The sequence below is a fragment of the Mixophyes fleayi genome, chromosome 3, assembly GCF_038048845.1.
Source record: "Mixophyes fleayi isolate aMixFle1 chromosome 3, aMixFle1.hap1, whole genome shotgun sequence".
NCBI classification, from domain to species: Eukaryota; Metazoa; Chordata; class Amphibia; order Anura; family Limnodynastidae; genus Mixophyes; species Mixophyes fleayi.
This window is the reverse complement of record NC_134404.1, coordinates 218,582,832-218,605,267: the sequence shown is the minus strand read 5'-3', so window position 1 is coordinate 218,605,267 and position 22,436 is coordinate 218,582,832. Positions and strand designations below refer to the sequence as shown.

At 40.8% G+C, this 22,436-nt stretch overlaps 2 protein-coding genes across 2 annotated transcripts in view; both read left to right on the top strand.

Annotated features, from left to right (window-relative positions):
- Positions 1 to 20,007, top strand: part of NMBR (neuromedin B receptor) — a 49,146-nt gene extending 29,139 nt beyond the window's left edge. The window contains exon 2 of the mRNA XM_075200668.1: positions 18,435 to 20,007. Coding sequence (XP_075056769.1) covers positions 18,435 to 18,833 — 399 coding nt within the window. The 3' untranslated portion in view covers positions 18,834 to 20,007. The remainder of the gene's footprint in view (positions 1 to 18,434) is intronic.
- The window catches only part of LRP11 (LDL receptor related protein 11), a 498,092-nt gene that overhangs the window by 468,141 nt on the left and 7,515 nt on the right, over positions 1 to 22,436 (top strand). The window lies entirely within an intron of this gene.

Sequence of the window (22,436 nt, the reverse complement as noted above, 5' to 3'; positions counted from 1 at the left end):
AAATAGATCAAAGTTTTAAAAAACGTTTTGCTGTATTGCAGAACAGTGTAACACTGATGTGTTTATACAACACGCTGCTAGCAAGAAGCGTGTTGTATCTGGCGTATTTGAAAGCAAACTCTCCTGAGTTTGCTTAATCACAGCTTCAAACATTTGAGACTTGTATAGCTAGAGTGGCAAACAGAAGCACAACTCTGTCGATTTTACATTAAATCTCAGCTTCATACATCTGCAAGTTTCAACTCTCCTGAGAAAATCGCTGGATTTGCAAAATTGGACCTTGATACATTTACACCCAGATCTACTGATGACTTTTTGTCCCCTCAAATAGTGTACTTGCACTTTATGAAGAATCAATATTTCATATATTAGAAATGATAATCCTGAGATCCACAAAGTATTCTGTTTTTCTAAATAATCACTTCACTGTAGATAATTTTGTTTCCTTTTTATGATTCCTCAACAAGAAAATATGTGTGGTTTTGTTAGGAGCCGCGGCGGTACCCAGCCGCCGTGATTCTCTCACTTGCGTCCCGGCCTTCGCTATGACGACCGGGACGTCCCTTCCTTGTCCTGGCCATTGCCTAGGCAACGGTCGGGACTCTGTAGGAAATAGCGCAGCACCCCAGCAACGGAGAACAGCCGGGCGCGTTCGCAACTAATTGACTAGCCTGTGGGCTGATTATGGATTTATTCATTAGACATAGGCTGGGGTTGATTTCAGAGCTAGGCTCTGATTGGCCACATTCAGTATTTAAGGCAGGGATGGATTAGCCTCCCTGACGGTTATAGCTTCCAGTTTACTGCCTGCTACCTGCTCCTGTGCTGTTGGTGAATACCTTTTGGATTGTTTTGCTGTGTATGATCCCTGCCTGTACCTTAGATTTTGCCTGTGACCCTGATTCGTTTTGCCTGTGCCTTGGACCCCGCTTTATTGCTCGTGACCCTGACCTTTGGTGTGTTTCCTGATTACCCTGCTTGCTAGTGACCCCTGACCTCGGCTTTCGTCTGACCATTTGCTGCCATCTACGCTGCCTCCTGGCCTGCCACTACGGTTTTGTATCACAAACTCACACTACATCTGGAGATAAGTCCTGGGGGTATCTGAGTACCGGTGAGCGTATAAAACTCTATGGGAAAGGTGGCTGCTAAAGGTGAAGACCTCTGCCAACTAGTTCTGTATGTTTGTGTACTGACTGTCAGCGTAACATTATAACCGGCCATAAACTTCTGGAGAATTCGCTTCCATGGCTGACAGCCCAAGTTCTGGCAGGTCAGATCCAGTCCATCTCACAAGTGGTCCAGAATCTTGTTTAGCGTTTGTCTGCCCAGGAATAGGCCACCAGAGCCGTGCCAGTCCAACAAAACCCGTCAGCTTCCATCGTCGAACCCAAGCTGAACTTACCGGACTGATTCTCTGGGGACAGAAGTCTGTTCCGTAACTTTAAGGAGAGTTGTAAACTTTACTTCCGTCCTCTACCCCTCTTCTCTGGCTCTGAACAACAGAGAGTGGGTATAGTGATTTCGTTACTTCAGGGGGACCCTCAGTCCTGTACCTTCAGCTTGCCTTTTGACAGTCCTTCGCTGAGGTCAGTGGATTCCTTCTTCGATGCCCTAGGCCTCCTGTACGACGACCCTGATCGGGTAGCCTCCGCTGAGGCCCACCTCAAATCCTTAAAACAAGGCCGATGCTCTGTGGAAGAATACTCTGCTGAATTCCGGCCGTGGTCCACTGACAGTGAGTGGAACAACCCAGCTTTATGCAGCCAGTTCCGTTTGGGGTTGTCGGAACAAATTAAGGATTCCCTGGTACAGTACCCTTCACCTACCTCCCTGGAGGGAATTATGCAGCTCACTATCAAAATTGATAGACGCCTCAAGGAAAGAAGAGCTGAGAAGGAAGCACCTGCTATCTGTACATTTCTTTCTGTGCCTCCTCCTAATATGAGAGCTGCGGAGCCCATGCAGCTAGGGGCTTGTCGCCTCTCCCAGGAAGAGAGAACTAGGAGACCCACCTTAGGCCTCTGCCTATATTGTGGAACCAAATTATTTGCTGGAGTACCCACTGTTCTCAAAATTGTTTGGCCATGTCTCTTCGGTTTCTGCAGCCTCTACCGGAACAGCTGCATTCTGCTTACCGTGATTTCCAGGACGTGTTTTCTAAGAAGGCGGCTGATTCTCTAACTCCGCACAGAGACTTCGATTGTGCCATTGATCTACTTCCAGGATCTAAATTGCCCAAAGGAAGGTTATACTCCCTCTCTGGTCCTGAGACTAAGGCAATGCAAGATTATGTGAAGGAAAATTTGCAGAAAGGTTTCATCAGACCTTCAAAGTCTCCAGTAGGAGCGGGGTATTTTTCGTGTCCAAAAAGGATGGTAACCTACGCCCGCGCATCGACTTTCGTGGCCTGAACAAAATCACCATCAAAAACACATATCTGCCCCCGCTCATCTCTGTCCTGTTTGACCAACTGAGGGATGCTACCATCTACACCAAGATTGATTTTCGTGGCGCTTACAACCTCATACGCATCAGGGAGGACGATGAATAGAAGACGGCCTTTAACACTCAATCTGGCCATTATGAGTACTTGGTCATGCCCTTCGGCCTGTGTAATGCGCCTGCAGTCTTCCAGGATCTCATCAACGAGGTTCTCCGTGATTTGCTGGGACATTTCGTGGTAGTATATCTGGATGACATTCTGATATATTCTAAGTCTCTCCCTCAACATCGAAATCATGTCAAACAAGTTCTCCTAAAACTCAAGGAGCATCATCTTTTCACCAAACTGGAAAAGTGCGAATTCGATGTCCAAAGAGTGTCCTTCCTTGGATACGTAATCTCCCCCGATGGATTCTCTATGGATCCTAGTAAAGTCCAAGCCATCCTGGAGTGGGTACGTCCCACGAATCTGAAAGCAATCCAAAGATTTCTGGGCTTTGCGAATTACTATCGGAGATTCATTCAGGCCTTTTCTGATTTAGTGGCTCCCATCACTGCTCTTACCCGCAAAGTGGGGGATCCCAGTAATTGGTCACCAGAGGCCATTGCATTATTCGAAGCCCTTAAGAATGCATTCACTACTGCTCTGTTCCTCAAGCATCCTAATCCGCAGTTGCCATTTATTCTGGAGGTGGATGCCGCTGAATTAGGCGCTGGTGCTCTCTTATCCCAAAGGTACCCTGGTGATCATAAAGTGCATCCATGTGCCTTCTTTTCACGCAAGTTTTCTGTAGCCGAAGTCAACTACGATGTGGGCAATCGGGAACTTCTGGCAATCAAGTGGGCTTTCGAGGAGTGGGGTCACTGTCTTGAGGGAGCGGTTCATACAATTTCAGTCTTCACTGATCATAAAAACGTGTTGTATATTGAGTCTGCCAAATGGTTAAACTCCAGACAAGCTCGATGGGCGTTATTCTTTACCCGTTTCAACTTTGTCCTTACCTACAGACCTGGTTCTACGAATACAAAGGCGGATGCTTTGTCCAGGAGTTTTCTACCTCATCAACTACCTACTGGTGAAACACCGCCCATTATTCCAGCTTCCATCATTCCCGCTGGGTTGACCCAAGACTTAGGAAACACTGTGCGTCAATTTCAGAAGATAGCCCCTTCTGAAACACCTGCGGGGTGCCTTTTTGTCCCGGTGTATCTACGTAGAGCTGTCCTCTCTGAGGCCCATGACAACAAATCGGCCGGGCATCCGGGTATCTCCAAAACCCTTGAAATCCTTGCACGTTCTGTATGGTGGCCTTCCCTGTCCTCGGATGTTGAGAGCTTTGTTCGCACCTGTGAAAATTGCACAAAAAAACAAAACCTCCAGAATCTCTCCTTAAGGTCCTTATGCCTTTGTCTACACCTATGAAACTCTGGACATATCTGTCAATGGATTTTATTGTGGATCTGCCATATTCTTCAGGAAACAACACTATTTGGGTGATAGTGGATCATTTCAGTAAAATGTCTCATTTTGTTCCACTGACCAAGCTCCCTAGTGCTCAAGATCTGGCTGTACAGCAAGTTTTTTGTCTTCATGGCCTACCCATCAATATCGTTTCAGATCGGGACTCCCAATTTGTTGCTCAATTCTGGAGGTCCTTCTGTAGCCTCCTTGGCATAAACATCAGTCTCTCCTCAGCCTATCATCCTCAATCCAATGGACAGACTGAAAGAGTAAACCAGTCGTTGGAACAATTTCTACGTTTCTACATCACAGAGTTTCAAGACAACTGGTCATCATTGCTTCCGTGGGCTGAGTTTGCATATAATAACACATTTCATTCCTCCACCCAAACCTCTCCATTTTTCTGTAATTTTAACTTCCATCCAAGATCCAATTCCTTGTCCCTGCTCAACTTTTCCAGAGATCTGTTCCACCGCTTTATACCTCAAATCTGTTTGGAAAACAGTTCACACTGCACTAGTACGGGCCGCTTAACAGTCTAAAAAATTTGCAGACCGTCATCGGAAGGACTGTATATTTAAGGTGGGGTTATCCACCCGCAATATTAAGCTCAAACAGCCCTGCAAAAAACTGGGCCCTATATTTATTGGCCCATTCTTGATCATCAAACAGGTCAAGCCTATCACCTTCAGGCTAAAGCTTCCTTCTTCACTTAGGATGCCGAACACTTTCCACTGTTTTCTCCTGAAGCCTGCTATTCCTGCATGCAAGTCTAGGCTCCATTACTTATGGAGATCTCAGCCTGTCAACTCAGAAGGCCATCAACAATTCGTGGTGGAGAAGATTTTGGACTCCAAAAAGGTCCAGGGGCAAATCCATTTCTTAGTTCAGTGGAAAGATCGTGGCCTGGAGGAATGATCCTGGATTCCGTGGAGACGTTTGCACGCCCGCAAACTCATTGAGGAATTATTCAAACAATTCCCTGGAAAACCTAGAGGTCGGGGTTTCTTGACCTCTTCTCAAGGGGGGGGTACTGTTACGAGCTGGGCACTGCCCCGACTCTCTCACCTGCGTCCCGGCCATCACTATGACGACCGGGACGTCACTTCCGGGTCTCGTCCCGGCCGTGGCCTGGGCAACGGTCGGGACGCTGTAGGAGATAGCGCTGCGTCCCTGCAACAGAGAACAGCCGGGAGCATGCGCAACTAATTGACTAGCCTGTGGGCTGATTATGGATTTATACATTAGACCTAGGCTGGGGGTGATTTCAGAGCTAGGCTCTTATTGGCCACATTCAGTATTTAAGGCAGGGAGGGCTTAGCTTCCCTGCCGGTTATAGCTTCCAGTTTACTGCCTGCTACCTGCTCCTGTGCTGTTGGTGAATACCTTCTGTATTGTTTTGCTATGTATGACCCCTGCCTGTACCTTGGATTTTGCCTGTTTTGCCTGTGACCCTGATTCATTTTGCCTGTGCCTTGGACCCCGCTATATTGCTCGTGACCCTGACCCTGACACGGCAGTTCATAGCACATCTAGGAAATATTGCCACACAACAGTGGTAGAAAAGAAAAGTGGTGCAAGATGGAAATGTCCGTTGGCCCTCCCAAAAACCCTTGTGTAAGATATTGAAAAGGACATGTACAGTTTAACAAATCAAGCAATCAAGAGACAAGCAGTGCCACTTTTATGACTGAAGTGCTTGGTTTGTTTGGGCCCCCACAAAACAAGCTAACAATAGCTTAGCTGCCTTAAACCTAAAAGTGCTGTCAATAAACTCTACATTATTAACCATGTCTGATCATGCTGCATCTTTAATCTCCTTCTCCTCTGTGGATACCTCCCTGTCATCCCTGAAGAACTACCAAACTTATGTAGACACAGGAATGTATATTACAACTGGAGTGGCAATAGATCTGCTTCAGACAGACTGTGACACGGAACATGTGGGCAGCATGGAATCTGTCATGTTGGAATACGTTGCATTGAACAGAGATTTAAACCAATATATAGAAGCAGTTGAGGAGGCCATACTTAAGTTAAAACGTGACCCACCGGATTAAATCCAGGATTTAAGAGAGCTTGTACATGAGAGATACACTGCGATTCAGAAGATTAATACAAAGGAGGCCCTGAGGCAGGACGATACATTTTAAAGTTTAAAGAACAGCTAAGAGACCTGAGAAAACAAATAGGTGTGTCACTGGCCCCAGCATACTAAGCTTTGGAAGATGATGACGAGGAGATTGCCGTCACCCTGAGCACATGGCCGGTACAATGAAACTGAGAATGAATCATGAAATCCGTTATGGTTCATTTGATTGCTCCACCCGATCCTTGGATAACTGTAGTACTTCTACAGCTAATACATGGACAGAGTGAAGCGGGTAGTCATGTACAAGGAGACCCTCAAAGGTGGGAAAGGGATCTCGGATATCCCCACCATGCTACGAGTCATTTTTGTCTGCAACTGCATCCGCAGAACTCTTATTGAAAAGAACATTTGCTCTGCTGGGAAGTCTATGTCTCGTTTTTTCCTCATGCCTCTTTGGAGGACCCTTGGTCGGGACACTCCTTCCTTTAAAACTGAACTACGCCTTGGTTTTACCTGGATGTTGGACAATTTGTGAGGGAGCATCTGAAGGGACTTAAACCAGACTTGTGGAAGCCAAAAACTGTCCACAAGCTCATCAGAGCTAAAGGGGGGGGGGGCTAAAGACATTATGGAATCTGTTCCAGGGCTCCCTGCTGCAACAACAAAACACATGTGGGAGAATGTGGCCTCTAAGAGTCTAACTAATAGACACGAAGACATTGCATGGATGGCTATCCAGGGGGGTCTGCCTCTCAGGACTTTCATGCACTCCTGGAACCTGTGCCGATATGCCCACTGCCCCTTCTGCATCACCAGAAGTGAAACAGCAAAGCATATTTTTTGGGACTGCCCCACTGCACAGCCACTGTTGTATGCCTTGGAACATGAACTTAAGGACAGTATGCCCAGAACTTGTCTTTCACACCATTCAGTATTTTATGGATTATTTCCTGGGACCCACACCATTGGGGCAATCCAGGAGTCCTGGCACCTTATGAACTGCTTTAAGGACGCTATTTGAAGATGACCATCCAGGACGTTTACAGGCTGATCCACAGCCTGCAAAGAGACTATAACACAGTTGACAGTCCTGAGAAAGAGGAAGATGATTAATTTTCTGTCTCCCTCTTTTCCTTCTCACCCTATGTGTATGTTTATTCAATAAAACCTTGGGCTTGTGTTTCCCTTTTCATTATCCCCTCCAACCCATTCCTCCATCACTGTTTGAAGTTTTGTTGAATGTCTTGCCTTAATTTATGCACACTTCCCTATATTTGTGTCTGTCTCAATAAATCTTCGGTCTTCTGTGTACTGCTGTAAATCCATTGTGATGACACAGTACAATGTGACTGCAGATTTAGAAGGCCAAGCCAGCCAGCCCAATTATTTCTATTTCAGCAATGACAATTAGCAATGGAGCTCTCCTCTTTGTGTGTTAACGATAGAACACAGTACAATGTAACTGCAGATTTAGAAGGCCAAGACTGACAGTCCTATTATTTCTATTTCAGCAATGACAATTAGCAATGGAGCAATGGAGCTCTCCTGAATGTCACTGGAAACTTTGAAGAACACTGCTACCCCTCCTCTTTCTTTTCTACCTATGACGCTGCCCAACTGCACTACAGACTGCCAAGAACTGTGCTACCCCTTCTGTGTCCCTCTGTGAAATGGCGATGGGCGGAATCCAAAACTCGCAAGATCCGACGACGTAACAATGATGTTTTGCCTTGTTTTCAATTCCGAGGGCACGCAAAAGTACCGATCTAAGTTTGAGTGTGTTCGGTTCACGGGACATATGTCACACTCCAGCGAGCTGCACACTTTTGCCATTGGTGTAAGCAGCAATGAATTGTATTTTTTCTGTAGGAGGGTGGCCTAGCTCGTTTTACTTGCTAGACACGCATACAATGATGCACAGCCATGCCCCATAATGGTATGGCCACATACCTTTATTTGTCTGCACACTTAGGTTATCATTCCTGTCAACTATATGGGGGACCCATGTAGTAGCTGTACCAGGGCCCAAAATTCCTCTTGGCAGCCTTGGCTATTGTAACGAGATAATCACTGTTATGCACTGACTTGTCAGTGGTTTGAATGATGTGGCTAAACCACGCCCCATCCTCTCCACAGGGGACTAGTTTTTACCATTATCCCTGTATTTTTAATTGAATATATTGGGATTATTGAGCTGTGCAAATTCTTTATGCTTTTCTAGAGTACATACAAGATCTGAAGTGTAAAGAGATCCTAGTTGAGAGGATATATACACTTTTTGATATGTTGGTACATAGGTTATTAATACATATCTATCACAGGAGAATACTGGAGTGTTTCATTAAGGAATCCTGATGGTGTTAAAGGATACTCACAAATTACTTTTGGAAATGTGCTATTAAAGAAGATTTTCTGGTATTAATCCACTATTTGAATGTGTTTTCAGCACGGATGTTCTCTTTTTCACTGTTGGTTCTGTTCTATGTGATTATTACCTGGTATATGTAGAGATGTAAGAGACACAATGTTTCATCCTCATAATATACAGATGAGCACAATTTAATTATTTTTATGGTACGCAAGTTCTTATAGATTTAAATAAGGCAATACAAATAAAGTATTGCACTAGGAGGTGCCTTCTTAGTTTTATTTTTTTACCTATATTTCTGATTGAACAAACAGGAGAAACTGAAGAAAACTTGTTTTGTGTGTGTGTATGAATATATATATATATATATATATATATATATATATATATATATATATGTCGTAACAAAAGGAGGCATTTAGCTGGCAAAATGCAGAGAAAACAGGGAAGTAAAGTAAAACATTTGTGCAGCAATGCACCTAGATTGAAGGTAAAGACCTATGTGTAACAAACAATAGTTTAAGTTTGGTTAACTTAAATGATAGAGAAATCCTTCCTCTCAGTAAACAGACAGGGTGAGTCTGTTTAGTGCAAACAGAGCCAGTGATGGGGCGTTTCCTTTTAAAGAGAAGGTGGGTGTGTCACCTGTCCATCAAGCTAAGGATGGGGGAGGAGTATCAGGTATAAAAGCTTGTTTGTATAATTTGTGCACTGAGACCAACGCTGGGTAAGCTGGCTGGTCCTGAGAGAGAGCTGGTCTATGTATAGCTAGCGTTTAGGGTCTCCAAGTATTGCTGTGAAATCTGTACGGTGTCAAAACATTTACCATCCTGACAATAAAACTACATAAAAAGGAAGAAGTTGTTCGCGTGTGCTTCTGCAGTAGCGGGCTCTTGTCATAATATATATACTTTATATATATATATATATATATATATATATATATATATATACATATATATATATAAATATTCTTCTGAATGTAACAGACATTGAGCTGAGTCCCTGTAACACTCAGTCTACATTTCATACAACCATATTTTTTGGTTTCATTTGGCGATCAACCTCTGAGGATTACAGATAAGCCTTGCCCTATTTCTTAATTGAATGCAGTTTATATTGGAAAACAATAATTTTATTATGGTGTTTAGTAACACTACATTATGAGCGCTCTCTGACTTTTTCTGTATTTCTATTTTCAGATTGCTCCATTGCTGGTTGGAGGTGTATTAGTTTGTAGTAGCTGCTATCAACTTCTGAGAAAACATCATTTAGAAGTGCTTATTGTTTTAATATATATATATATATATATATATATGTGAGGATACCACCCTTAGCTGGGATGGAAGTTACCCTCTGTGGGATTCAACTCACTCGGGTAGACCAAGATATATCCAAAATAAGACTTTATTACGACAGCACAACACCACAAGACGTTCACAAGTTACAGGGTAAATGGTAGCACGTATCCTCCAGCAGCCTCCTGCAGTCAGCACTCCAAAGTCATAATCTCTGTCCCTTTCAGGGTCTTATCCTCCCGCAATATTACCACTACCGTTTAGCAAAACAGTTATGGTGTCTCCTAGCCTGGGTTACTAGCTCACACCAACCCTGTCCTGGTAGGGTTCCCTCCAGCGGCACCACAGTTCCTGGCCCAGAGTCCTTTTCACTGATGTCTTCTACACCAGGATCCTCCAAACTAGCATCCCCCCCTGGCATTCTCCTCGCCCTATATTATTTTCTCTGTACCCAGGAAATAGGGTCAAATGTCTCCAACCTCCCCTTTACAGAAGGGGCCTCCCAGTCAACAATTTAGCTGCTAGACATACTGTCCCTGTTACCTTGATTAGACAATAGAATGGCTTGACTCAATTAGCTGTTTTGGCTGGATACACTACACATGGGGTTACAATAGTACATCAAGGAATGACACTGCACGCTTACATGGAACAATAAGACTTTTGACACATGATATCAGCAGGGTTACACAATATAAGTCTGTGATACCTTTTGATACAATTACATTTATATTGACACATATTGATACATTTCCCCATGCTATTTCAACCAATATATTACTGTGGAGGCACATTGCATATGAGTAGAAGTTCTAACCTCATTACCTCTCAGGTTATCTGTTGACCTAGCTAATTAACATGGGCTGCCAGCTAGTTAACTCAGACATTGTTCTGATAACAAACCTCATCTCAGCTGCACCCCATACAATACACATTTGAGACAAATGGTAATTACATTAGCTACCACAAGCAAAATGACTGCTGTTGTTCTGATATTTTCACACAGTATGGCAATATTGTTTCTATTTATACTACATACAATATCACAGGTAATAGTATGGGCAAAATGTGTCTAATAACATGAAATAATAATACACATAATACACCAATGCTCTGGTGTATATACTTAGACTGGGCCAAGGATTAAAAAGTACAATAAACCGTGAGAAACGGGTGATGATTACATAGTTCTCAGTCCAGTAGTACCCCGTTTCCTCACAATATATATATATATATATATATATCTACTATATAAATGCCTAGTGGCGTGTGTGAAAAAAAAAAAAAAGAAGCTGCAGGGCCACCTGCCTGGCAGAGTTATACACTGACCTATATATTTCTTGAAGGAGAAGTGACAGTTGGGAGAGGTTGGTGGTTGCCGGGGGTGACAGTGTGGAGTTTTTAACACCTTAAGTAGCTTGATGAAGGATGTGGCGATGAAGATGAAGGATGAGGTGATGGAGAAAAGTGATGAGGTGGTGACATGTGGACAAAACCACGTTAAAAAAGGGCGCTTGCGTCGGGAAGTAACGCTCTTCCCCTGAGGAGGCCTGGGCTAGGCCCAAATGCATAACAAGAACCTTTTTAACACCTTAAGTAGCTTGATTTGACTAGAATGCATGAGTATCATGCACAAGTTAACTTGTGTATATATATATATATATATATATATATATATATATATATATATATATATATATATATATATATATATACATATACAATAAGTTATTCTGTGTACCAGATAGATGTTTGCATCGAGTTCAGCTGTATATATATTCCAATGAATGCAGTGAATCTGAATATGTATACAATTCTATTCCGTAAATCTGGGATAAATTCTTTTTACGGAAGAAAATTTTAGTTCCCAGTGAGGTTGATAAACTGAAAAGCTTGAAAGCGTGTAATAGTGTGTCATCTTCTCCAACGTTTCCACTCCTGTTATTAGTTACGAGAAATAAAATGGACCAGAAGAGATCTGAGTAACAAGAGATTACACAGATAAGCCTTAATTTTCTTTATTTCTGGTACGCATGTACACTATTGGGTGATATATATATTTTCATACTTTCACTATACAGTGCTATGCTATCTCTGTTTTTTATTTTTTATTGCCTACTGGCACTCCGCTTTTGAGGACTGAGCATATGATTCACTGCATTCATTGGAATATATACAGATGAGCTTGATGCAAACGTCTATCTGGAATGCAGAATAACTTATTGGTGGTATTGGGCTATTCTATGTCCTTAATGATACTACACTAGTGGGCACCCTTGTTCCTTCTGTTTTGTTCTATAGAAATCTGCAGTTGACTGGATCCACCATCCGATGTTTGTAAGAAAGGCAGCCGTCTTGTACAAAAGTGTCTAAAAATATATTCAGACTATATTATTAGCCTTAAGATCTATGAGTTTGAGCGTCATCTTTTACATTGTATTGTTCTCGTATATATACATATATATATTTATATATATATATATTATATATATATATGTATATATATATATATATATATATATATATATATATCTTAATGCATGATTGATACATATATATTGGATATATTGAACAAGTTTCTTGTACAAATGGATCTTTTTTTTATCTAACCTCTTTTACTTAGTTACACTATTCAACTTATTTTACAGGAATATAAATACATAATGACTTCTGAAATTTTCTAAGGTCTGAGTTTGTCTCATACTGAAGGCACTATGAGACATTTCAAAGGAGAACTAGTAAACAGCGAATAGCACTTTCTTCATAGTGACAAATGTAAGATCAAAAAGCTTTTACACCAAAAAGTTATAAAAGGCTTTACATCTAATGCACAAGTCAATAAGGCATTAAAGTTAATTATATTTTTTTACTCTCGAGTAGGTACTTACCATAATATTTCTTTTCATTGTAGGAACAACATTAATCACCCCATTATGGCATGGTGTTTTTTGCAGCATTATCTACATGTCTACTTTTGCATTTTTATTAATGTCAATAATTATTTTTTTTCTGAATTACTAATTAGTAAATCAGTTTTTTTCTGCTGTAAAAAAATAAGATGTTATTGAGCTATTTTGCTGTGTTGTATGTTATAGATTTATTTAAGCCAATATTTATGCTGTCATTTCCTATCGTTTGCATTGGATTTCTGAAGAGGTTGTTTTATCATATATTTACCAATATTTACTAACTCATTACCATTGACACATTGTGCGTTAGCAATTCAATATTATGAGTGTTTTCAAGTGTCTTTAAAAAAGGCAACACATATCCCTGTGGATTTTAATAAATCATTTTGCATAGTTTTAAATAAAGATTTCAAAATTGTAGAATCTCTAAATTTCAATGATTCAGAGGTGTTAAGTCAATTCGAAAAGGTCATTCTGGAAAAAAAAACTATTTTACAATGTATTTGAACAAAATGTGATGTTATTTTGAACCAAAAAATGATTAAATATATCAAAAATAAATAATTGACTAGCTTTACTAGCTTTACATAATAGTCAAAAATATATTATCTTAAAGCATCTCTTCAATTCATTTTGTTTCATTTAAAGCAGTAGAATTTAATTATTGATGCACCAAAAATAGAACTGGTCTATTATCAGGGATTGTTCTGTAGTGGACTAGCAGGTTATTTGCATCTCTAGTTTAAATACTACACTATTTCTGTTGTCGCACCTGTGGACAGAGAAAAACACTGTTGCTCTGCTTTAGGAATTAAGTTAAATTCATAATAATAGTTTGCACTTGGGGCTTTATACATTGTAAATATGTCTTTTTGAGGTCCTGTCAGGGCTAAACATGGTGGCAAACCCAAACTCTGAACTGGAGCTCCCACCCCTGCTGCTTCTTACCTTCACAGGCAGGAGGAGGGGGCGGCATCTCTGGCTCCTAAGACTGGGAGTGTGATGCTTGGCTGTGACATCACTTCAGCATAGGAGCACCTTTCTAGGCACATTTTGGCCAATATAAAAAGAGCTTGAAGCCCAATAAAATGCCACATGTAATAAATATGTTCTGCCTTATAATGAAGACATAAATGAGGCTAAACCTGAAAAGATTTATTAACTGAATGAAATAATGTAATGTTTACACTTTGATGTAATGTGTGCACTTTTGCACAGTGTAATCTTTTGTTTTTTATAGATTATGGCAAAAATAGGACCAAAGCTAATTTGTGGAGGGTCTCCAGAAAACTGAAAGTAATTGGGCACCTTGAATTGCATTAAATTGTCCATTAGTACAAAACCAAACATATTTGCAGCGGCAATGGGTGGACCCGACACCCAGGGCCGCCGAGAGGGGGGGGAGCGGGTACTAATTACCCGGGCCTGGGCATTTAAGGAGGCCCGGCCCAGGCCCCTGTGTCGATGATTTTTTTTTCAAAACTAGATTTTTTCTATTTTTTTGTGTGGCGGGGGGGGGGGGTGCTCGGTTGTTGGGGGGGAGCAGGGTAGTTAAAAAAAACAAAACAAAAACATACTCACGTGATAGCGGCGCCGGCGTCCCTCCTCTCTGCTGCTCTGTGCTCCATTCAGACTGTCTGCATGCCGGGTGTGACATCATCATGTCGCACCCGGCATTCAGTCAGTCTGGAGCAATGGAGCACAGAGCAGCAAAGAAGACCAAGAAAGAAGAGAAAAGAAAAGGTAAGTGAAGGGAGGAAAACGGGGGGGGGGGGGCGAGGGGTTAAAAAACAGGAGTCAGCATGGCACAGATGGGTTAAAAACAGGGGTCAGCATGGCTCAGAGGTGTTAAAAAACAGGGGTCAGCATGGCACAGATGGGTTAAAAACAGGGGTCAGCATGGCACAGAGGGGTTAAAAAATAGGGGTCAGCATGGCACAGAGGGGTTAAAAACAAGGGTCAGCATGGCACAGAGGGGTTAAAAACAGGGGTCAGCATGGCACAGTGGGGTTAAAAAACAGGGGTCAGCATGGCGCAGAGGGGTTAAAAAACAAGGGTCAGCATGGTACAGTGGGGTTAAAAAACAGGGGTCAGCATGGCACAGAGGTGTTAAAAAACAGGGGTCAGCATGGCACAGTGGGGTTAAAAAATGGGTGGCAGCATGGCACAGTGGGGTTCAAAAGGGGGGAGGCATGGCACAGTGGGATTGAAAAAGGGGGGGAGCAGCATAGTATAGTGTGATGAAGGGGAGCCAGGTGAAGGGGGCAAAAGCAGCATGGAGGGTGCAGTGTGATCATAAGGCATGGCGATGATGAAGGGGCACATTATTGTAATATTGGAGCTGGAGGAAGGCCTAATTATTAATCGTGGGTGGTATTGATTTAACGCCAGGGTTGGTTGGAATTATCTAAATGTAGCCATTTTTTTCCAAATAGGGCCCCTAGCATTCCAGGATCCAGACAAGTCATAACTAAAGAAACATGCAGCCACAGGTGGTGAAAGTGAGAAGAACAGGTAGGAGAGAGCAGGACAGTATGTGAAATGTTGTGATTCTAGTAGGGACAATGGCAATTTTTGGTGAGTGTTGTGCCCAATGTAAGGTGCAGGCCAAGACTGAACTCTTTGTGTACACAATGCATTCTTTCTATACTACACTGTGGTGCTAGATGTCCTGAAAGTCAGGAGTGCTTGGACATATGTGACGCTCCGGCGAATTGAGAGCCTAGTGATTTTGATGTGTTAGCCACGCCCCAATTGCACATTTGCCAAGCCCCCAACTGCATGACCACACCCCTGAAAAATTTAGCGTCTTACGACGGCGCAATTTTTTTTAGCATACTCGACTATAAGGGGGGCCCCATGAACTTGTTTTACCGGGGCCCTGAATTCCTCTTGGCAGTCCTGCCGACACCCGGTTTACATTACACAGGCAGAGGGTCCGCCCATTGTCGCTTTAAAACCGGCAGTCTCACTTTGCCCATTAGAACTGACATCATTTCTTGCTGGAGACATCTCTCAATTTGCATTTTACATGTTATGGTAATTAAGCGTGGGCGAAATACTGCATTGTTATATGGTAAGTCTATACTTACTGCTTTTCGACCTTATACTAATCACTATAGAATAGACACATATAAAGATTTCTAGTATGATGGATTTTTGTTTTACACATTAAATAACAAGCAGGATAATCTGTAATATGTTCAGTGTCTCAGTGATGATGATATTAATAATTATTATGTAAACCAGTCTGATACTTTGCTCCATAAGATTTTATGTGTGAGTTTATGCTAAACTGCTATAACCATATCAGGATGATATTGGGCCGGAGTCATTAAGGAAAGTAAGGCAGGAAAAAGGAGTAAATGTTCTCCGGGACAAACCATGTTACAATGGAAGGGAGGCAAATTACTTTATTTTTTTGCACATCAGATAAATACTAGCTGTTTATTCATCTAGCGCACAAATACTTGATAGATTTATTTTTACACTGAAATGTAAAGTTGATCTAGGACATGCCCTCCCCAACTATAAATCTGTCCCCACATTTTAAATTTACTTCCCCCTCCAATGCAACATGGTTTTGCCCAGATTCAAAGATACTCCTTTTTTATGCTTTGCTCTCCTTAATGACTCAGGCCCATTGTGTGCAGTTTGTATGTTCTTCCTGTGTTTGCTTGTGTTTTCTTTGGGTGCTCTGGTTTCCTTGTACTCTCCAAAGATATAATGGTAGCTTAAATGATTTACAGTGGGATTGAAGCAAATTTAACTTTGAATTTCAATGTTACAAAATCTTATTGCAAGCCTCAGATGGTGAGCAGATTCTGGAGAAAAGCATTTGTGAAGGTATTATGTACAGGGAACTGAATAAGATTGCACTTCTTTCTCCTGTGTAAAGTGAAATTCCAGGCAATTGAAGGTGGAAGAGAGCAACCTTTTCACTTACACAGGCAAACCATTTCCCCTGTGGAAAGGGGGGATTAAATAGTCATCAGTCATAATTATTAACTGTTACTTATTTAGCACATACTTACCAACTCTCCCGGAATATCCGGGAGACTCCCGAAATCTGGGTCAGTCTCCCAGGCTCCCGGGAGAGAGGGCAATTCTCCCGATTCCCGGGCGACGGTGGAAATTGAATGGGGGAGGCGGGGCTTATCTGCATCACGGTCGCATCATACGGCGGCTAACGGCACAATTATTCGAGCCCCGCCCCCACACGCCCACCTGACCCTCGGACCTCCCGGAACTTAACCTGCCAATGTTGGCAACTATGATTTAGATTCAACATATTGCACAACAATTCACAGAGAATATTTAATAATTCACATCAGTCCCTGCCTCAGTGGAGCTTACAATCCATGTTCCCTATGGACACACACTACTCGTTTATTTACTTAATATGGCTTTTGATTAAATTAACCCTAAAGAAAAAAAAAGCAACCTCTGCAGCAGCAGCAAACAGTCTGGGCTGGTTCCCACTATAACAAGAAGACCACGGGTTTTGGGTCAAAGTGAAAATCAGTCACAGAAAATTCAGTGCAACCCTCTACCACATAAACAAAGTAAAATATGTGTCCTCTGGACTTTCTGAATTCTCGGTCTAGTGATAGTTTCTCTCTTAGAGTGTATATGTGTAAGTGTGAGTCGTTCTGTGACTCTGCTAGGTTCCTTTACATAAGAAAAATTTGGCGTATTTTTGACAAGACATTAAACGGTGTTGTCAGCAAGAGCTGGTTGTAGCCACAACGTATATAAAAAAAAAGTGCATATTTACAGTAGGGTACACTTGCTATTTTTCAAAATGTATTTTACTTTTTATCTTTGGATTCACACGTATAAAGTGTTTCAACAAAAAAGTTGGCTAGTTCCAGACCCTGGCTACCTGTAGTTCTAGAGTTAAATATGCCCCTCTGTCCATATCTAGGAAAATCAGTGAGTCATTACAAGAACAACATGAAAAGTTTGATATCTTTAAATAGAGGAATGGGGGCTAGAAAGCCACAGATACAAATGTGTCATCCTTTATCTATCAGTTAGGTGTTGCTAGGTAACTAGTATTTTTTTTCATGCATGTAACTTGATTCCGAATGGTAGGTGGCACTTATATAAAACTGCACTGCACATGCGTGCTTTCTGTACGGCAACCAAATGAACTCTTGCATTCATTCTCTGCTAGTGGAAAATTATATTTTAAAGGAAAAAAATGGGTGTGTACTGAGCTGAAAGGAGAGTACATCAGGTGAATATCAATTGATGTATATCAATAGATGATTGACCAAAAATAATATCCAAGGCAATATTGAAATTTAACAATTTAGTCACTCATAAAAACATGTAAAAAACACATGACAAACATATAAAAAAATATATAAAAATATAGGGGCATACACAATACTGATTGCATATATCAGCTCTGTACACACCCATTTTTTTCCTTTAGCTCATTTCCATAAGGGGATTTCACACTATCCCTTTTACAGCTGCGGTTGGAGATTTCATGAGGCGTGAATACCATCTAATTAGTGCCAGGTGTTGTTTTTGTGTATTAGAAAATTATATTTTCCATAAAATATAAACTCTGAAAATTTATGTTTTATATATTTTATTTGGGCTATTTGAGGTGTTGGTAAGTGGCGGAGAGCCCAAATTCTCTGTGCTTTCCCCAAGGCCCAGCAATGTACTGAAGCAGCCCTTTTTTAATGCAACTAATGCAATGTATACATTGTCTTACATATTTAAAATGGGATAGGATAACATAGTCTGACATAGCAATGGAAGGTGGTTCATTTTTATAATTATTGTAAAAAGAGTATGTATCAAACAAGAAACCTAACTTGTTAAAATATTCTTATTGCAGATGGAAACTCGAAAACGTCTGGCAAAAATTGTTCTTGTGTTTGTTGGCTGTTTTGCACTATGCTGGTTTCCAAACCATGTGTTGTACATGTACCGTTCCTTTAACTACAATGAAATTGATCCTTCTTTGGGACATATGATCATCACCTTAGTAGCCCGTGTCTTGAGTTTTTCTAACTCTTGTGTCAACCCTTTTGCACTTTATTTGCTCAGTGAGAGTTTTAGAAGACACTTTAACAGCCAGCTTTTCTGCCGGAGAAAGAAGCGTCATGAGAGGTCTACCAGTTACCTACTTAATTCCTCTGCAATTCGAATGACTTCTCTGAAGAGCAACGTTAAGAATACAGTAACCAGCACTTCACTGCTCAATGGTCAAAGTCGCCAGGAAGTATCCTTGTGATTTTTCTAGAGTAATAATGATAAGTCTGTAATTAAAAGAAACCTGACAGTAATGAATTATTATTGCAAAATAACAAGGGGTATAATGTTATATGTAAGGTGAAGGCTTGTGCAGATACTTGGATTTTGTAAAGAACAAAATGAAACTCTCAAAATTGAAATTATTATTATTAATAAGTATGCATGATATCTTAATATGTTTTTTATCTATTTGCTTAACGCTGCAATTTTCTTAAATCAGCAACTTTACGTTTAGTGACTTTGAGTGCTGCTATAATTTTGCATACATGCCATTATAAACTTGGCCATCATAATACAGGCTGCCTGAAAAGGTGGTAAATACAATGTTTTTATAATGCATAGCCAAACATCTTCATTAGTTCAAAAGTTTATGAAATATTGTTCTATGATTTGTGCAAAGTTTTGTAGTGTGTAATAATTTATTGGAAATAATTGAAATGAACACAATCATTGCAACGTTGCCAGTGGGAAAAAGTCTGCCGGTATATTTGCTGAAATATCATTATTATCTTGTAAGTCATTGGTCAGAGAGAGCAGGCATTTAAAATGGCTAAAGTAGAACTCAATTAAATGTAAGTATTTCCAGTCCTACCCCAAACACACATACAGCAGAACAAACTGACAATCACCTTAGCTCTATTAATAGATTATATGTAATAGCAGTATGCAGACTGTGAAAGAATAAGCAATAATTATGTCAAACATTGTATTGCTGGAACTTCTGAGAAAACAGCCTGTAAAATTTTGTAGCAACTTTGCTAATCTCTAGCTGACACTATCTGGTAATTTCATGGGACACTACAATGAATATTCTATTTTAATAACTTTGCTAAGATGAGTAGAACATATTCAGTGCAGTTTAAGGTTGTTCATTGTTGTGATTGGAGGGCGGGCAGGTTACAGGTGCCTGATATCCTTCAAGCTAAAAAATATTGGCCATGAGCTGCTAAGAAATTGAAAAGGCTGCATTACCAAAATGCCAGTTATGACCATCAGGTGACAATATAGAACCCCTTCATGTAAACCATAAATTAATTGTGGAATGTGAGTTGTAGGGTAGACTACATTGTACCTTACCTGTGTATATATTATATGTGAAAAATAAAAGTATGTATATAATATATTGCCACTGTGCATCAAATCAAAATCTGACTTCATAATCAAATTCCAATAAAGAAATTATTAAAACTCATTTGTGCTGCTACTACCTAAGATCCATAATCTCAGAAGAATAATAACCTAGGGCCTGATTCATTAAGGATCTTCACTTGAGAAACTTCTCATTTAGAACTCTTGGACAAATCCATGTTACAATGTAAGGGATGCAAATTGGTATTCTGTTTTGCACATAAGTTAAATACTGACTGTTTTTTCATGTAGCACACAAATACTTGATAGCTTATTTGTACACTGAAATTTAAAGTTAATATGTGTGTGCTACATGAAAAAACAGTCAGTATTTAACTTATGTGCAAAACAGAATACTAATTTGCACCCCTTGCAATGTAACATGGTTTTGTCCAGGAGACTGAAATAAGTAGTTTCTCAAGTTAAGATCCTTAATGAATCAGGCCCCTAGTTCTCTAAAACAATGGGAGAATGCACACTAGTATCAATATTGAAATTAAAAAGACTCAATGCCTTCCATTATGAATTCATATGTTTCGGTATATTAAACTGTTTCATTTAAAGGTCCTATGGCAATCTGGCAATCCACAAAGGTGAATCCATGAGAAGTAAAAAACACCATAGTAGTATATATATATATATATATATATATATATATATATATATATAGGTAATCCATATACACGTCTATTTAGACATCCATGCTTACTTCTGCAGGCAACGTTGTTCTTTGTTAATAAAACTGTTGTCTTTATACCGTTCAAAAAATTTAAAAATAATCCTCCACGATTCTTTGAATGTTGATAGTTAGTAGTAGGATCAGGTGGAGTTACAGCAGAGGTGTCACTAATTCTGGTCAATTCTTTAACAGTAGACAAGACCAGTTGTCAAAATGTTGTGTCGAGTCATCTGCATCATCAGTGGGTGTCTAAGATTTTTACAAAGCACACAACAGTATATAGCACATGTAGGTAACATTGGCACACTGGTAGCTGAAAGGAAAAGTGGTGAAATATGGAATTGTCCTTGGGCCCTCCCACTCACCCTTCTGTTGGATCTTAAAAAGGACATGCACACTTTAACAAACCAATCACTTCAGCGACAAGGAGTGCCACTTTTGAGGCTGATGTGCTTGGTTTGTTTAGGCCCCCACAAAACAAGCTAACAATGGATTTAAGGCACCTAAGGTAACAGTGCTGTTAATAAACTCTACTGTAGCAAGATGTTGTTGTCCTCAGCCTCATCTTCACCTCATCAGTTTGTACATCATCCCAGGGTCGGACTGGCCCAGCGGGATACCGGTTAAGCCACCAATAGGCCCAGCTACCGTACGGCCACACCCCCTTGCAGCAGTGGGCGGAGCTTACCTGGAGGCCCCTCACATCGTCCCCGATGTGTCGCCCCTGCTCAATTGCGATCACAGCTGCGATCGCAAATTGAAAGATGACTGGCGGTCACTGACAGCCAGTCATCTTTCACATGCGATCGCAGCTGCGATCATGTGACCCGCCCCCTCACCCTGTCAGCTGATTAAGTGCAGGGATCAAGGCTGACACCTCTGGATTATTCTGATGGCAATCCGGTTTTGGCAAAAAAAACAAACCATTAGGTACAGAGACTTTTATTTCTAACATTTCTAACATATGACCTGTGTAATGATTAATAAAATATATATTCCACTTACATCCAGTGGCAGATGCAGCAGCCACTGACATATATTGGATACATGAGTGTATCTGGGTTATCCCGTCCACGGGCTCCTTTGCTCCATGTTTTCCTCTCCCTGCAATCTCTGGCAGCGGAGTGCACAGACCCTGGTAAAACCAGCAGAGATACAACATCTGTGACTGCTGCATTCTCCTCATTTCCATCATATAACCAGCTCTCTTCCAGATGAAGGGACTTCTCCATACTATACATGGCCGCACAATGCACCAGTGATAACACAGACTAGAGTTTAGGAGACTTTATTTATTGTAGGAAGGAATGTGCTAATGTTTACTTTACACACGTGCTGGTCTTCACAAACATGTCTGCCGCCGTAAAGCAGTCTTTTATTACATCGTAATATCACTTACAGTTCTAAATCTAGTGTTATCCTGGGGAAAGAGCCGCTGATGTTCCCGCACCGCTGAAGGGAGAAGAGGAGAGAGACTGCAGCAATCAACTTTTGGGTAAGTATTAACCAGTTGCTTATATTGTTTATTTGTTTGTGCTAGTCTATATTAGGGAATTTAGACTGTAAGCTCCAATGGGGCAGGGACAGATGTGAATGAGTTCTCTGTACAGCGCTGTGGAATCAGTGGCGCTATATAAATAAATGGTGATGATGATTATATATATATATATATATATATATATATATATATATATATATATATATATATGTATGTATGTGTGTGTACCATAACTGTGTGACAGGACATTCAAATGGATTTTGCACTAGAAATATATT